The 17974-nt window shown below is 37.8% G+C and overlaps 1 protein-coding gene across 6 annotated transcripts in view; it reads left to right on the top strand.

The window, feature by feature from the left end:
* The window catches only part of FOXJ3 (forkhead box J3), a 149415-nt gene that overhangs the window by 45510 nt on the left and 85931 nt on the right, over positions 1-17974 (top strand). For all 6 annotated transcript variants that reach the window (XM_086716642.1, XM_086716643.1, XM_086716647.1 and 3 more), the window contains 2 exons: positions 4039-4363; positions 17729-17803. In XM_086716642.1, coding sequence (XP_086572768.1) covers positions 4039-4363; positions 17729-17803 — 400 coding nt within the window. The remainder of the gene's footprint in view (positions 1-4038; positions 4364-17728; positions 17804-17974) is intronic.

Here is a 17974-nt window from a genome sequence, read left to right as displayed (position 1 = left end):
GATAGTCACTATTTCAGTCATTTAACCATCTTTTATTGACCCTTTACCCGTTATGTTCCCAGGCTTTGGACAGAGAGAGAAAAGAAGAAAGTTTCTTCTTCCAAGGACCTCGTGGTCTCTGGAGAGGTGGATAAAGATCATTATAATCTTGTATAAATCCTGGGATAGAGATACTTGTATTCTATGGGAGCAGGATCTAGTTTAATTTAGGAAATGGAAGATAAGAAGAATGGATTGACTAGGCTTTCTGGAGAGGGAGGTGTTTGGGCTGAGTCTTGAAGAAAAAGTAGAAGCCAGCTAGGCAGTATTAGAAGGAAAAGACATTCCAGAAACGAATGTTCTTTATCCAAGTACTGTGTTTTTCAGATAACATGTACCTGGCATGGTGTTAAGTAGCATCTGAAGTATTAGTTGTGTGGTTACTATCCTCAATGTGGAGGTGGAGGAAGAGAGAGTGAGGGTAGAAAGCTTAAGCATATGATGCAGTTAAACATATGAAACAGCATGGTAAATACCAAATTGAGGTTATAGTTGCTCCAGGAATTTAGAAAAGAATTAATAAAAACTAAAGTACTTGTAGTTTAATAGGAGAAAGGAAACCACTGAAAGTCTTTGGGCATGATGACATGAAAACAGTGCTCAGAGATTTCTCTTAGATGGTATGCTTGGACTCTGGAGGTGATTAGCAGAGAGGGGTGGTAAGAAATTAGAGTCTAGGAGGCCAGCTAGGAAGCTCTTGGAATGAGGTGAGGTAATGAGGGCCTGACATTTCTTAACCAGACTTCCATAACCAGATTCTTCAGAGCCTCCCGTGCTGTTGTTCTGTTATACAAGTGGACTTCTGTCATCACCATTCCATTAAAAGGTTTCTTTCTAAAGTTACTGATGATCTGGCCAAATTTAATGGTCATTTTTTTTGTGTGCTTTAGCGTTTAATGGAGGACCATGGCCACAGCCAGATGATGCATCAGCAATGGAAGCAGTTTTTACCTTACTGCTAAGAATATATAAAATTTAATAAATTGCAAACAGAAGCCGCACTTTTTCAGAGTTTAAATTTGAGGGGCACCTGGGTAACTCGGTTGAGCATCCCAACTTCGGCTCTGGTCATGATCTTGCAGTTTGTGAGTTTGAGCCCCACATCGGGCTTGCTGCTCTCAGATCTTCTGTCCCTTTCTCTCTCTGTCCCTCCCCCACTCATGCTTTCTCTCTCAAGAATAAACGACATTATAATTTTTTTTTTAGTTTAAGATATTTTATAGTGTACTTCACGTTTGATTTAGCAGAACCATATGAAGATAAGTACAACAATGGAAAGATTCTTACTCATGGTGTTTTTGATGACTAGGAACCATTTTCTTTCTAGTTTGTTTAGGTCTTAACTTTCTTCAAATCTTAGCCCAAGTTCTTTCTTCTCTACCTCTGAAGGCTGTGGTCCATGTTGTCCTCTCCCTTTTTTGTATTATTAACTGCACCCAGAGCTCAGCCTTGCTTTCTTTTTCAATTCTTCCTTATGTTTGACCTTCCTAATTGGACTACAGTTTTCCAGAAATTTTATCATACTTCGTGTGTGTGTGTGTACACAAAATTTTACTCTAACGGTCTTGTACATGTGTAATTATAAATTCTTGTTAACTGTTATAACATGTATTAAGTACCTACTGATTACATGTTTATATTACCGAGACTCAAACTTTCAGTGGCACTGGGGGAAGGAAGCAGAAATTAAAGATGGTTCTGAATGGGGTATCTGCAATATCAGTTATATTCCAATTTGGAATGTACATTTATAGTAACTTTGAATATATATGTGACTGGCTTCTTTGGGAATTTGAACAAAATAAAGCTACTCAGTGGAGCCTTAATTGAGGCAGATAGGATGACAGCATGGCATAATAATTGCCAGTATTTATCAATGAAATGTGAATAATAATAACAGCAGCAACTACTATTAGCATCATCACTACCACCACCAGTAGCTAACATTTATTGAATACTTACTGTTTGCCAGTCACTGTTCTCAGTACTTTACATCAGGTGAGGTAGGTACTGTTACGCTCACTTTACAGATGAGGTATGGTAGGAAAGCTACTGGATTGAAATGAGGAGACCTGGGCTCTGGTTTCAGTTCTACTGTTAACTACCTTTGTGAATGGGGGCAAGTCTTTAACTTGAGATCTAGGGTACTTTGCCCACTCATTTGACAATCTGTGATGTTTGAGTTATCTTGTCTTATTCCATAAGTTCCCATAACCTATTTCATGCTGGGAAAAAAGCATTTCATATAATGCTGAGAGTATAGAGCAGGATGGTAAGGTTTTTGTTTTTGTTTTACATCTCTGAAGGTGCTGTGTAGAGGAATTTAAGGTTTAGATATCAGAGGAATGCGTAGAGTAGAGGTGGAGGGAATTTGAGGAAATGAAAAAGGTAAAACGATGGTTCAAAATCTCTGAAGAGCAAGGTAATAGGACTCTACTACAATGCAGATAGAATCCTCATGGCTGTTTTTTGAGTTATAATTGTTGTTGCCTAATCTGGTTTACTTTATAGTGCATTGCCTTGCCAGATAATCCTAGAGTAATATTATTAACTAACACATGATGGATGTTTCTTCTGTGTAAATGCTACCACATTTAATTCTCAAAGTAGTATTTTAACTGTAGGAACTATTATTTCATTTTACCAAAGAGAAAGCTGGAGTTTAGAGATGTTAACATTTTCATTTCCCACAGCTAATAACTAGTGGAATCAGTACTTGAACTCTGATCTGACTTGAGAGGCTATGTTCTTTATCAATTCTGTATTGCTTGTCAGAAGTTCATATCCTAAGCACATATTCCATTTGGGATAAGGGCCTGTATTGGATTTTATTTACCACAAATTGTTTCTTTTGACTGAGGTACTTCAAGTTTCTTGTCTCCCCCCCCCCCCCCATTATTTTGATATCACTTAGAAGTCTTTCATTAATTCTCTATTGTCAGGGTCATTATTCCTGTTTCTTTGATGGTATGGTAGAGAGGTTTGTATTCTCCGTTGAAAGTTAGCAATTCCAGTGTGAAGTGTCAGGCTTTGTTTCTATATTTTTATCTTCAATTCTTGGAGCAGCTTTCTCCCTTCTCCAGAATATGTGTTGACCTGGTAGATTTTTTCTTGTTTCTTTCTTTGGATGATAATGGCCTGCATTTTTTAGCCTTGGAGAGAAACGCATTATAGAATCCGGATCATTGGATGTTTGCATTAGCCTGTCCTGAGCTTTTAATGCTTCTTGCTATCCATTTATATGATTTAATCTCTCCTATCCTACACTCCCAGATCTTTAGTATTCTTAATCTTGTTCCTTGACTTTGTTTTTTGTTTTGTTTTGCTTTTTTTAACTGCCTGGGTACTGCATATTCTCTTTTCTCTTGTTCATCAGTGTCCTTGAATTTGCATTCCTCTTTTCTATCAGCTCCCCCAGCTAGCTTGTCTACTTACTATTCTTGTGTATCCTGCTTGCTTTTCCTACATCCCACCTGCTCAACTCTACCTTCTTTCCTCCTTGGAAATTCCTGTGCCTATTTCTCGGTTACTTCTCTGACCTCTACTTTGGGTATTCTTTTGTTTGTGTGACTTCCCTAAAATTTGTGTAAAAGAAATGCCAGATGTACAATCTTAAGTTTTTAAAGGGCCTGTGGTGTTGGTGAGTAAAGAGCTGGACTGCAGAGTTATTTTTCATACTGTGATCCTGTTGCCCTATTTAAAGTGACAGTCTTTTAGAAACATTGGCATTGGGATCACTTTGTGTGTATGTATTGTTCTGTATTTTAAACATTTTAAAACCAAATTGGTTGTGTTTTGGAGAGGAAAAAATTAAGAGAAAAGATTGGAAATATTGATCCCTTAAATATTTGGTTTGGTCATTAACATACTCAATCTTTTTCCTCCAGATTTAACTCAGGCTTTCCCTCACTTTGGAACTCCTAGATTTGTGAATATTGGATATTTTGAGAAGCAGGGGTTCTTTCCTTGATATTGACTAAGGAGTCTATTTACCTTCAGGATGACATCTGAACTGGAGAGCAGCCTAACATCTATGGACTGGTTACCACAGCTCACCATGAGAGCAGCCATCCAAAAATCTGATGCTACACAAAATGCACATGGAACAGGAATTTCCAAGAAGAATGCCCTCCTTGACCCAAATACAACACTGGACCAGGAAGAAGTCCAACAGCACAAAGATGGGAAACCTCCATACAGTTATGCCAGCCTCATTACATTTGCAATTAATAGTTCACCCAAAAAGAAAATGACTCTAAGTGAGATTTACCAGTGGATTTGTGATAACTTCCCATATTATAGAGAGGCTGGCAGTGGTTGGAAGGTAAGGATTTTATTTAAATTATTATTTTTATGCTGTGAACAGTAACAATATTGGCTTCTATTAAAGATAAAGCTTTGTAGAGGCTTATATAATTAAAAAAATTCTGATTAGTAGTCATTTTTAGGATGTCAGAAAGGGAAATTAAATGTTTTTTTATTAAGTGAATAACTTTATTTTTGGTAGAGTATCAATTTGTTAGAGTTTTATTATGTTACAAGACTGACAGCATAAAGTAAGACCAGAGATAATGTAGCATTCACTGGAAAACAATACCTATGATTCAGGTAAGTTGATAGTGAGTTTATGGTTTAAAAAAAAAAAAAGTATTACAACTAGTATTGTTTTCATCATCTGGTTTTTTTTTTTTTTTTTCTTTTTAACTTTTTATCTTTATGAATCAGTTCTAGCAGTTTTTTGGTAGAATCTTTTGGGTTTTCCATATAGAGTATCATGTCATCTGCGAAGAGTGAAAGTTTGACCTCAACTTTTTATCTTGAAAGAATTTTAAATTTATGGAAGAGTTACATAAATAGTAGAAAGGGTTCCCATGTGTTCTTCATTCACTTGCTCTATGTTAATAACCTATATAAACATAGTACAGTGATAAAAGCTGAGAAATTAATGTTAGTACAATACTTTTGACTAAATAGTACTGTTAACTTCCAAGGCTTCATTCAGATCAGTTTCTCTCCTAATGTCCATTTATATTACAGGATTCAATTCAGGATCTAATCCAGGATCCTGCATTATGTTTAGTTGTCATGTCTTCTTAGTCTCCTCTAATCTGTAACAGTTCTTTAGACTTGTCTTTTATGACCTTGATACTTTTGAAGTGTCCTTGTCAGGTATTTTGTGGAAATGTTTGGTAGAATGGTATTGGATGGTATGTTTTATAGTATGGATATGTCTGATGTTTTCTCATGATTAGATTGAGGTAATGCATTTTGGGGAAGGATAATGCAGAGATGATGTGCCCTTCTCTGTATGTCATATCAAGAGGTACTTGCTGTTAGTATGTCTGTCTTATAACAAGGTAATGTTTACCTTGGTTCTTTGGTAAAGGTGATGTCTTCCAGGTTTCTGCATTAAATTACTATTTATCACTTTGTAAGTTATAAAATGTTTTGGGGAGCTACTTAGAGGGCATACAAGTAAGTACCCTGTTTCTTAGGCTTTTGCTAATTTTAACATTCATTGGTAGATCATAACTATAGCAGTATTTACTATTTTCTACTAGTGATTTTTTTTCTTTTCGTTCATTCCTTCTCTATATTAATTGGGATTCTTCTTCTTTTTTTAATTTTTAAAAAAAATTTTTAACATGTATTCATTTTTGAAAAACAGAGATAGTGTGAATGGGGAAGGGACAGAGAGAGAGGGAGGCACAGAATTTGAAGCACGCTCTAGGCTCCAAGCTGTCAGCACAGAGCCCGATGCAGGGCTCGAACTTACGGACCACAAGATCATGACCTGAGCCAAAGTTGGCTGCTTAACTGACTGAGCCACCCAGGCTCTCCTTTTTAAAATTTTTTTAATGCTTGTTTATTTTTTGAGAGAGAGACACAGAGTGTGAGTGGGGGGAGGGGCAGAGAGAGAGAGGGAGACACCGAATCCGAAGCAGGCTCCAGGCTCCGAGCTGTCAGCACAGAGCCTGATGCAGGGCTCGAGCTAACAAGCTGTGAGATCATGACCCGAGCCGAAGTCAGATGCCCAACCGACTGAGCCACCCAGATGCCCCTAATTGGGACTCTTCTGTATGGAAGATTTGTTCTTTATTCCCCTTTTATTTACTTAATCATTTATTTGCATAGTGTGCACTCATGGGCATTTATTCTTTGTGCTGTCATTATTTGTTATTCAAATTGTTGCAGCTTTGGCCATCAGGGGTCTTGCAAGTTGGCTCCTGTGCCCTTTTGACATGGCCCTATTATTTTGTTTAGCACTTCTTAACTTCCTGGCACCACAAGATGTTCCAGGCTCATCTTGTATCATTCCTGTTTAGCCCTAAAATTAACCAGTTCTTTAAGAAGCCCTGGTTCCTCATCTGAGCTTTTTGATGGACCGTCACGTTGGTTTCCTACCTAATTTATGTTCTGCAACAAATAATTCAACTTATTTTTGTGCCTGCACACGTTATGTTTATTTTCCTATATGGGAATTACCCAGTCGTGTGTTGTGTATGTGTGTATGTGCATGTGGAAAAAAGGGAGTTTATAGAGCTTTAGATGGTAGTTACTCTTTTTTTTTCTTAAGCCTTCCTGTCTCAACACTTTGTCTATTTTGTTTGACTAGATTTATTAAAGGCATTTACTGATTTATGCATTGTACTGTGTACCATGCTAGACAATCAAGTGTCTCAAGTTCATTCGCATGTATCTTTTTTTTTTTTTTTTTTTGCCTATTCCAACCTACTAGCTGTCCCTGGAAATAAAAACTGTGATTTTTTTTTTTCTTGCTTTTGTTTGTCTCTTACGTGTCCTTAGACTTTCTCCCTTCTGCCTTTTTTTCTAGTTGGTGTTATCCTATTTGTTCTTTTGGCTCATATGTTACCTCTCTCCTCCCTATAGAACTAATCTCTTGTGTTTCCGTATGCTTGATTAATGACAGTATCATAGATTTAGAGAATTTTGTTTAAAAATCTTGTTTCATTAGTTTTTATTTCTGTACTCAAGTACCTAAATGATATCTTCTTTTATTATTTTCTGTGTGTCAGGCACTACATGCCAAAGTGCCTTCTTACATCTTTGTCTTTTTAAGTCACACCACAGTATTAGGAAATAAGTACCGTTACTGTCCAAATTTGAAAAGTAAGGCAACTAAGGCTTAGAGAAGAAGTAACTTTATAGAGTTTCTCAGCTATAGAAGAGAGTAGCCAATATTTGGTACCAGACTTGGTAGATTTGGAGATACCAAATCTCATGCCTTAACCATTGTGCAGGGCCTATAATTTTGCAAACAATGTATAAATGTTTATTGAATTTAATTTGCCAGGATGAACTGTCTCTTAACTGGCTGACTCGGTATGAGAAGTGATTGTAAATCGTATAATTTGAATAAGAGTCTATTCTTACAGAATATTTCAGTGGAGGAAATACATAATAAAATTTGATCCATGAATCAAAAAGAAAAAAGTCATTCTAACCAAGTAGTAGTGATCTATCTAAGCTGTGTTTTCTGCCTTTACTACTAGGCACTACTATACAGTAGAGTCCTTTTATCAAGATTGAGGATGAGGGAAGGCTAGCAGATTTTGATAAACTTGTTTAGCATTGGAAAAACACAGTAGGTAGGGAGTAGAAATGCCCCAAATTTGAATAAGTGCCTTAGAAAGCCCACCAGAGATTCATGGGTCTATATCACTGGTTGTAAACTTATATACTTGCAGGGACCAGAGAGGTGACATAAATGAGCAAAGCAAAAAAGATGCCTGAGGAGTGCATGTGTGATGTGGAGCAGGCACTTGTGGTTTTTAGGGCATATGTCAGATCTTAACAATTTTTTCCCAGAAATCTGGATTTTGTGTGCAGTTTCCCAGTTTCTAAATGTTGTTAATTCTCGTTTTCTTAAATACTGTGCAGGCCAAACATGAGTCTGTTGAGTGAGTTCAGTTTATGGACTACAAATTTCCAATCACTATTCTAGATCATATCCTCTTGTTTCCAGCTAATTTAGTCTTTCATTCATTAAATTTGGAAAGGATTTATTTACATACTCTTATGAGCAGTATGTTGGGCTTTGGCAGTACTAAGAAACATAGCACAGGGCCCTTAAGGAAGCTTATAATCTTTAATGGATAAGGGGGATATATATATATAAACAAGGAATTATGATGGTATGTAAACAGCTCTGTAATAGAGAGAGTGCCGTGCTATGATGAATTGACTAATTGGGCATACCTACTGTGTGTAAGCTATAATAATAACTATTGTATATGTGACTTAGCAAAAGGGTGTTAAATGAGGGGTGAAACTAATAAATGCTGTGAAAATTTAGAAGAACTTATAGGAAGTGTGATGAGGTTCTAAAGTGAGTGGCAAAAAGACTAAGTAAGTGTTATGAGAATACAGGAAGGGTGAATCAGTAGAAAAGTATTGAGGAAGTGTAATTGAGCTCTGTTTTGAAGAAGAGTAAGATTTAGGTTTTTTTGTTTGTTTTTTTAAATAAAAAACACTCTTAGGAAACAGTTGGTTACAGGGGTTCTTGGGAGGGACCAATAAGAATTGGGATGGAGCCAGAATGCAGAGATTCCATGAATATATGAATGCCAAGCTGAAGAGCTTAGTCCAAATTTGGTAGTGAATAGTACATGGAGATCAGTTACATACTGCATTTACTTGTCTGACCTCAGCTTCAACTAAAGTGTAAGTCCACCTGAGAGTGCCAGATCCAGTCTGCTGAATTCCATGCTGCTGGCCAGCCCAAGTCATATTCTGAAACTGGTTTGGAGGTAACTGTTACAGTTTCAACTGGAAGATAACGATTTAGGTATAACGAGGAAAGAAGGGGGAACGGGAGAAATGGGAAGGTGGAGGATGATGTTGCTCTTAGAACTAAAGAGATTATCTGTTCTAGTCTCTTGCTTTAGGCAGACCTTTAATACTTCCAGAGATTGCCAGCTCATGATTATTCTTTAATTTTTTTATTTTTTAAAGTTATTTATTTATTTATTTTGAGAGAGAAGACATGAGCAGGGAGGGACAGAGACAGAGAGAGAGAGAGAGAGAGAGGGAGAGAGAAAGAATCTCAAGCAGGCTCTGCATTGCCAGCGTAGAGCCTGACGCGGGGCTCAAACTCATGAACCATGAGGTCATAACCTGAGCCCAAGTCAGATGCTTAACAGACTGAGCCATCCAGGCATCCCTCATGATTATTCTTTTAAAAAAGTCTTTTCCACCTAGCTTTAGGTGCTTAGAACTTGTCATGATTGCTTCTAATTTTATTTTTGTAAACACAGATATAGTGTAAGTAAACATTGCAAATGGAGACAAATGGAAACTGGTTTATCTTCTCTTTTTCTCAGGTCCTATTTCTGTTTTCATATTTTACAGTTTGCTGTCCTTAGATTTGTTTTGCACACTCCTACAGTGTGCTGCTCACTATTTCTTCTATCACCCAGAGGACAAATTTTGCCATGGTCATTTAAAAGAATTCAAATAAAATTTTAATATTTAGGTAAAATTCCTTTTCAGTTATGCCAGAGTATTGAAGGGAGATTACAATATTAAAAATAACTCTTTGGGACACCTGGGTGGCTCAGTGGATTAAGTGTCCAACTTTGGCTCAGGTCATGATCTCGCGGTTTGTGAGTTTGAGCCCCGCGTCGGGCTCCGTGCTGACAGCTCAGAGCCTGGAACCGGTTTCAGATTCTGTGTCTCCCTCTCTCTCTGCCCCTCCCCCCCCCCCCCATGCTCTGTCTTTCTCCCTCTCAAAAATAAATAAACATTAAAAAAAAAAATAACTCTTTGAATATTCCAGAAGAATTAAAAAAACACTCTTTAGGTTTCTATAATGGAATAATTATGTAATCTGAACTAGAGGAAAAGGAATTAAAATTTTTGTGCTATTCACTTTACTAAAGAAAATTAGCCTATTAACTTACTGGAGTTTAGGGTACAGAAAGAAAAATACAAAAGAATGTTATATATATGTGGGGGTATATTGTGCTACTTTTTATGTGTGTGTGGGGGAGAAAAATACATATTTGCTTATTGTTACAAAAAGAAACTTAGGAATAATAAACTAGAAATGTAGTGAACATAGTTAACCATGGAGGATGGATGGAACTCAGGTAGAAGGGTTATAGACAAGAATAAGACTTCAAATATATCTTTTTATTTAGTTCTAAGCCATGTGTTTTACACATCTAAAAAATATTACATATAATCAAACAGGATGGAAAAAGGAAACCTTGGAACTGAATATGAGCAGAAACAAATAAGCTGTACGTCATATCAAATGGATAAAATAATCACAAAAAATTCAAAAAACTTAAAGAGCATTCTATTATTTTCATGGGATACATACTAAGGTTGAAAAGAATTGCAAAGAAATTATGACCTTTACTTAATGGATTTGTCTAGTGGTTTTTCACTAGAGGCTGTCTCTACCTCCAGTAACCCCGAGAAAAGAAGTTGGGAAGTTGGGAACAGTTCTGAAACTATTTTATGTGCATGGTAGGGTAGAAAAAATGAGTACATATATTGATGTTGTGGGGGAACCAAGGTTCTCACAGTGGGGGAAAAAAAGATACAGGTAGGAATGTGGTAGTTAATTTGAATTGGAGGTTCCCATTTAAACTCAAGTTTAAAGTAAAAATCACTTAGAATGTTTAAAAAAAATTTTTTTTAATGTTTACTTTTGAGAGAGAGAGAGAGAGACAGATAGAGTGCAAGCAGGGGAGGGGCAGAGAGAGAGGGAGATACAGAATCTGAAGCAGTCTATTCAGCCTCCCAGCTCTCAGCAGAGCCCCATGAGGGGCTTGAACTCGCAAACGTGAGATGTGACCTTAGGCAAAGTCGGACGCCTAACGAACTGAGCCACCCGGGTGCCCTGAATGTTTTTAAAAGTTAGGGGCACCTGGGTGGCTCAGTTGGTTAAGTGTCCCACTCTTGATTTGGGCTCAGTTCATGATCTCATGGTTTGTCAGTTGGAGCCCCACGTAGGGCTCTGTGCTGACAGCAGCCTGCTTAGGATTCCTCTCCCTCCCCCTTCCCCCTTCAAAATAAATAAACTTAAATTTTTTTTTTTTTTAATGTTTTTAAATTTTAGATTCCTGGGTCACAACTCCAGAGATTTTGAATTAGTCATCTTGGATGGAGCCTAGGAATCTGCATTAAAATTCATCTTAATTCTAGTGCAGGTAGACAGTACTTTTGAGAAACCACGCTTGGGGCTTGGATTTTCAAACCCAAGCAATATGCCTTGGTTAATTGTTTAACCTGGGCCATTTTTCTCCACATTAACTTAGACCATTTAAATTATACCTACCTCTCTACTCTCCCAACTTCTTTTCTTGTGATTATTAGAGGTAAGGTCTGCCCAGGTTTTATGAAATAATCTCTCTCTCTTTTTTTTTAATTTTAAAAAATGTTTTATTTATTTTTGAGAGAGGGAGAGAGAGAGAATGAGTGGGGGAGGGGCAGAGAGAGAGGGAGACATCAAATCCAAAGCAGGCTTCAGGCTCCAGCACAGAGCCCGATGTGGGGCTTGAACTCATGAACTACGATATCAAACTGACTGAGCCACCAGGTCCCCCAGTAATCTGTTTTCTTAATTGTGTGTGTCTATATTCTTGTCTTGGCTTTGGTATCTCTCTGGGTATTTTTACTTTCTCAATATGCTTTTGGTATTATTTTCAACAGATTTGGGATTACCATATGAAAAGCATTATATTCTAGGTTGTGAGTTGATAGACAAGGTTCCCACCCTTATGGAGCCTACTTACATTTTGGTATAGGATGCAGTATATAGGAAGAAGACATTAAACAAATAATTACAAGTGTGATGAGAAATCCAGGGTGATAAGTTTATTATTATGAGAGCTAACCTGTCAAGAAAAGTCAGAAAGGACTTCCCTAAAGAACTAATGTTGGGACTCCTGGGTGACTCAGTTGATTAAGTGTCCAACTCTTGATCTCAGGGCCGTGAGTTCAAGCCCTGCGTTGGGCCCCACACTGGGTGTGAAGCCTACTTAAAAAAAAAAAAGAACTGATGTTTAAGTCAAGAATGAATTGAAAGTTGAGTAGAGTCATTTAAGTGAAGGGGATGGGGTAATACCAGGGACAGTCATCTTTGCAGGGGGAGCAACAAATGGAAAGCCTAGTAGTGAGAAAGAACATTGGAGAGGATGAGTATGGACAGCAGGGTAGGGAGGTGGGGTCAGATCATGAAGGGCCTTTGGAAGCTTTGTTAAGGATTTTGGATTTTATCCTAAGTGCAGTGGGAAGTCATTGAAAAGTTTTAAGTAATACTGAATTTACCTTATGAAGAGATAACTGCCTCAGGAAGGAGCATGGTGGAGATGAAATAAAGTAGGTAGATCAAAGGTAGACTTAATATCTGGTAACAGATTTGTTTTAGATGGTGAGGAAGAAGGAAGGGTTAAGGATGTTTTACAGCTTTCTGATTGGAGCTGTTACGTGAATAACTGCTTTTAACCTGAGAAGAGAAAACTGGAAGATCACACTGGGGATAAAGATCGAGTTTAATTTTAGACGTTCCGAGTTTTAGGTGTTTCTGGAGATGTCCAGTAGATTGTTAAAAATATATGTTAGGAACTCAGGAAACAGGTGTAGTTTTAAGGTCTAGATAGATTGTCACAGATGGTCATCGAAGCCGTGACTGTAGATGATATTTTCGTAGGCAGCAAATGTAGAAATGAAAAAAGGACTTAGAGCAGAGCCTTGATGATTTCCAACATTTAAACTTTCTGTAGAGGAGGAAGCCTCAAGTAGAGATGTGTTCTTCCTCTTTGGCCATTTAGAAAAAACATGACCATCTTGATTTTTTTCCCCCCATGTTGAACTTCTTATACCTTTTCCTAAATTTTATTTTAGTGGCTGCTCTAGCTATTACCACATACATCTTTATCTTATCACAGCCTACCTTCAAGTATACCATTTTATGTATAGTGTAAGAACTTTATAAACCTTATATTTCTAATTCTTTTGACCCATCTTTTGTGCTATCATTGTACATTTTACTTTCACATGTTATAAACCATGTAATTGTTAAATTTTCTTTAGACAGTTACATTTTAAAGGTATTATAAATATGAAAAAGTGTTTTTATTTTTTTAAGTTTATTTATTTTGAGAGAGAGGGAACATGAGCAGGGGAGGGGCAGAGAGAGAGAATCCCAAGCAGGTTCCACACTGTCAGCACAGAGCCTGATGCGGGGCTCAAGCTCACAAACCATGAGATCATGACCTGATGCAAAACCAAGAAGGGGACATCTAACTTACTGAGCCACCCAGGCACCCAATAAGAAAAAGGGTTTTTAAAATTTACCTTCATTTTTACAGTTTCTGGAACTCTTTCTTTTTGAGATCCAAGTTTCTATTTGTTATCATACTTCTGCCTGAAGACTTCCTGATAATATTACCAGCCCCCTGGCACTATTCAAAATAGATTCTTACAGCTTTTTCTTGTCTGGAAGTCTTTATTTTGCCCTCATTTTTGAGGGATATTTTCACTGCATATGAATAGTTTTTCTTTTAGTATTTAAAGATGTTATTCTGTTGTCTTCTAACTTGCATAGTTTTTTTGTTTTTTTTTTGTAATTTTTTTTTTAATGTTTCTTTATTTTTGAGAGAGCGAGCATGAGCAGGGGAAGGACAGAGAGAGAGGGACACACAGAATCTGAAGCAGGCTCCAGGCTCTGAGCTGTCAACACAGAGCCCAACACAGGGCTCAAACTCACGAACACTGAGATCATGACCTGTGCCAAAGTTGGAAGCTTAACCGACTGATCCAGCCAGGTGCCCCTAACTTGCGTAGTTTTTGAGAGTTCTGCTATGATTTTTATTTTTATTGCTCTGTACATCATTTTTTTCCTCTTGTTGCCTTCAAGACATTCTCTTCATTTTGGTTTTCACTATTTTGATCTATAATGAATATATGTGTGTGAATTTTTAATTTCTTCTTCTTGGTGATCTCTGAAATTCTTGCATCTGTGATTTGATGTCCTACATGTCTTACAGAGGATTCTTGGCTGTTACTTCTTCACATTTTACTTCTGCCCCATACTTTTTTTTTTCTCCTTCTACGACTCACAATATATATATTATTCCATAGTTCTTGAAATATCTTGTGTGTGTAAGTTTTATGTACATGTGTGAGTCAATTTGGATCATTTCTGTTGATGTATCCTCAGGATATCTGAGCCTTTCTCTGATTGTATCCAGTCTACTGATGAACCCATCTTGGGAATTCTTTATTTTTGATCATGTTTTTTTATTCATATCATTTACATTTGAGATATATATATATACACACACACACATGTATATATAAATATATAATAAATATATACACAGACACACGTGTGTGTGTATTTTATTTTTTTGAGTAGGCTCCATACCTACTGTGGGGCTTGAACTCATGACACTGAGATCAAGAGTCACATGCTGTACCAGCTGAACCAGCAGGGCACCCCTTTACATTTGACTCTTACAATTTCCGTATTTCTGTAGAAATTTCCCACTTCTTTATGCACGTTACCACTTTTCCTACTTGGTCCTTGAACATATTAGTCATAGTTATTTTAAATTTCTTGTCTGATAGTTCTAACACCTTTCATTTGAGTATTGATGATTTTATCTCATGACAATATGTTTGTTTTTCCTTGAATTTCTAATGTGTCGTATAATTTTTGAGTGCCAGATAATGTGTGTAGAAAAGAGTGGTAGAGATTGAGATAAATGGTATTTATACTTGTAGATGCACAGACTCTTTTTTTTTTTTCCTCAGGCCATTTGTATGGGAAATTGAATCAATTTGTCAATAGTTGAGTTGGATTTGGGTTTTGTTGTTGGTATCTTTACCTTCAGTATACCATAGATTTTGCATTCCTCTAGCAGTAGGGTTTTACTACCTGTGCTTGGAATGAGGGGCATGGGTGCTGTAGAATTTTCTGTTTTCCTGCTTTCTCTTTAGCTTTTAGTTGTCTCTGCCTACCTTGCTACAAATGGGGGTCTCTCTCCATGCTCCTGTGCCTCCTCTGTCAATGTGTCGTTAGTGTGTGTTATTCACTGCTAGGCTTGTGGTAGAGGCTGTGCATTTCCGCTGTCTTGTTTCATCGCGTTGCGTCTCGTCTCGTCTCGTCTCGTCTCGTCTCTTCTCTTCTCTTCTCTTCTCTTCTCTTCTCTTCTCTTCTCTTCTCTTCTCTTCTCTTCTCTTCTCCTCTCGTTTCTCCTCTCCTCTCCTCTCCTCTCCTCTCCTCTCCTCTCCTCTCCTCTCCTCTCCTCTCTTCTTCTTTTCTTTTCTTTTCTTTTCTTTTCTTTTCTTTTCTTTTCTTTTCTTTTCTTTTCTTTTCTTTTCTTTTCTTTTCTTTTCTTTTCTTCTTTTCTTTTCTTTTCTTCTTTTCTGTAATACCTGTGCCCAATGTGGGGCTTAATCTGCTGGCCTTAAGATCAAGTCACATGCTCTACCCACTGAGCCAGCCAGGCGCCCTTCTGTTTTCTTGATTCAACCTCAGTCTTACTCAGGCCCTTGGACTTAGGTGGGGCTTCTTCACTGTTTCTTTCCTTCATTCTAGCCTGTATCTGTAGTTGCTTTTGATGTAGGGTCCTGGACCCAAGGTAGTTTCTGACAGTTGTCCCAGAGATAAAAGTGTTTTTGCTTCTATCTTTCCTCTACCAGCCAGCGGTAGATCTTTGCTTGTGTCTTGAGAAGGGTTTTTGTTTCTGTTCTCTCAAAAGCTATCTTTGCCAGAGTCCTGTGAGAAGTTTTGCTGTTCTTACCTCACAGTTAAGGCTTTGGCTTTGTGAAATCTGTCAAACGTGGTAGGACTTTGTTTTCCACTTAGAGCTATTACTTCCTGCCTATGCCACTAGGGAGACTTGGAGACTTTCTTTGTTCTCCTTTCCTATCCCCATTCTTTTTTTGTGAGCATATAGTAAAGGCCCATGGAGAAGAGCTTGAAGAGTGAGTGGGAACTTCCCTTATATTTGGGGCCCTTGGTACTCTAAACTGACACACTGGCCCTTGGCCTTTCAAATTTTAGCTAGCTTCTTACATGCTTGGATGGTGGCTGCCTCTTTCTCCTATACTCTGCTAAAAGGTGAGACAACTTGTCCCTTTTCTCTTTGGGCTTGTCCTTCTCAGGAATTTAATTTGTTGGTCTGCCTTGTAGCTTTAGCTCCCCAGTGTGGCTCAAAAATAGGGTTTTATTTTTACTTACCCAAGCAGAGGTGGAACTCCCATTCATAAGTTTTCAATTGATGTTTTGATAAGATAGGCTTGAATTTATGTTCTATGGTCATCTTTTAAAAACTTTTTTAATGCCAGTATTACCCTGTGAGAGGGGAATTTTCATATAGGCATTATTGTTAGAGTTCTGAATTTTATGTTAAAAAATAAAATAGACATTATGCCAAAATATGCCTCCTAAAATTCTAAGTAGTGGCTAAATGCAGTTGGAGTCCCTCTCTACCAAATACCTGGCCATTGTGGAACAAAATTTATGGAATGGATTTGGAGCATTTCATTAAAAAGAAATGGCCTTTGGTTATTTTCTATAAAAATTATGGCACAGTCCTACTTACTCATGAAAAGATTTCCTATTTCACAGATTCTTCAGGTCTTCAAGTGCATTTTCCTGTCATCCAAGATGGTTATTCTTTCTTGCCGCACTGAGGAATGTAGGTGTTCTTGCTAGCCCTCTGTAGGCTACATGTCTTCTCATGTCTTCTCATGTAGTAATCTTCTCATTGTAGTAAGAACCTAATTGGCATTTATACACTCATTTTGTAATGGCATAGTGGAATTTTTTTCAGCGTTGATAATTTGAAACTTGGAAAGGTTAACGATTTTTTTCTTTTAATGTTTATTTTTGAGAGAGAGTGTGTGTGCACATGTGCATGAGCAGGGGAGGGGCAGAAAGAGAGGGAGACCCAGAATCTGAAGCAGGCTCCAAGCTCTGAGCTGTCAGCACAGAGCCCGATGCAGGGCTTGAACTCACAAACCATGAGATCATGATCTGAGCTGAAGATGGACACTTAACCAACTGAGCCACCCAGGCACCCCCCAGAAAGATTTAAATCTGAAGCTCATTTAAAAAGTTTATTCTACTTGAAATTGTATTCTATGCATAGAGATATTTAGACTCCTGATTCTGTTGTTGTTGTTTTACTTTTTTTTTTTTTTAAGTTTATTCTGAGAGAGACCGCGCAAGTGGGAGAGGGGCAAAGAGGGAGACAGAGAATCCTAAGCAGCCTCTGTGCTGCTAGCGCAGAGCCTAATGCAGGGCTCAAAATCATGAAAGCATGAGATCATGACCTGAGCTGAAACCAAGAGTTGGACGCTTAACCAACTGAGCCAACCAGGCATCCCCTGATTCTGTTTTTAAAGATGGGATTTGGTATTCGGGGCGCCTGGGTGGCGCAGTCGGTTAAGCGTCCGACTTCAGTCAGGTCACGATCTCGCGGTCTCTGAGTTCGAGCCCCGCGTCGGGCTCTGGGCTGATGGCTCAGAGCCTGGAGCCTGTTTCCGATTCTGTGTCTCCCTCTCTCTCTGCCCCTCCCCCGTTCATGCTCTGTCTCTCTCTGTCCCAAAAATAAATAAATGTTGAAAAAAAAAAAAATAAAGATGGGATTTGGTTTTTTGGATTTCCAATGACCCTGTGGCTTCTCTTCTTTAATTTCAGAACTCCATACGACATAATCTGTCACTGAACAAGTGTTTCCTTAAAGTGCCTCGATCAAAGGATGACCCCGGAAAGGTAGGATTCATTATCTTAAAATAAAATAATTGGATTCTTCATTATATCTGTTATCACGTTTGTATCTGAGTAATGTCTGTTATATATAGAGAAACAGAATTGGAATGAGAGCATTCAAGAACATGCCTAGTTCATTGATTAGGAACCTTCCTGATCCTTTTTCACTTCACC

Source organism: Puma concolor, chromosome C1 (assembly GCF_028749965.1).
Source record: "Puma concolor isolate L17-30 chromosome C1, mPumCon1.1.hap2, whole genome shotgun sequence".
Classification (NCBI taxonomy): domain Eukaryota; kingdom Metazoa; phylum Chordata; class Mammalia; order Carnivora; family Felidae; genus Puma; species Puma concolor.
The sequence above is the reverse complement of the archived record's forward strand: the minus strand, read 5'-3'. Positions and strand labels throughout refer to the sequence as shown.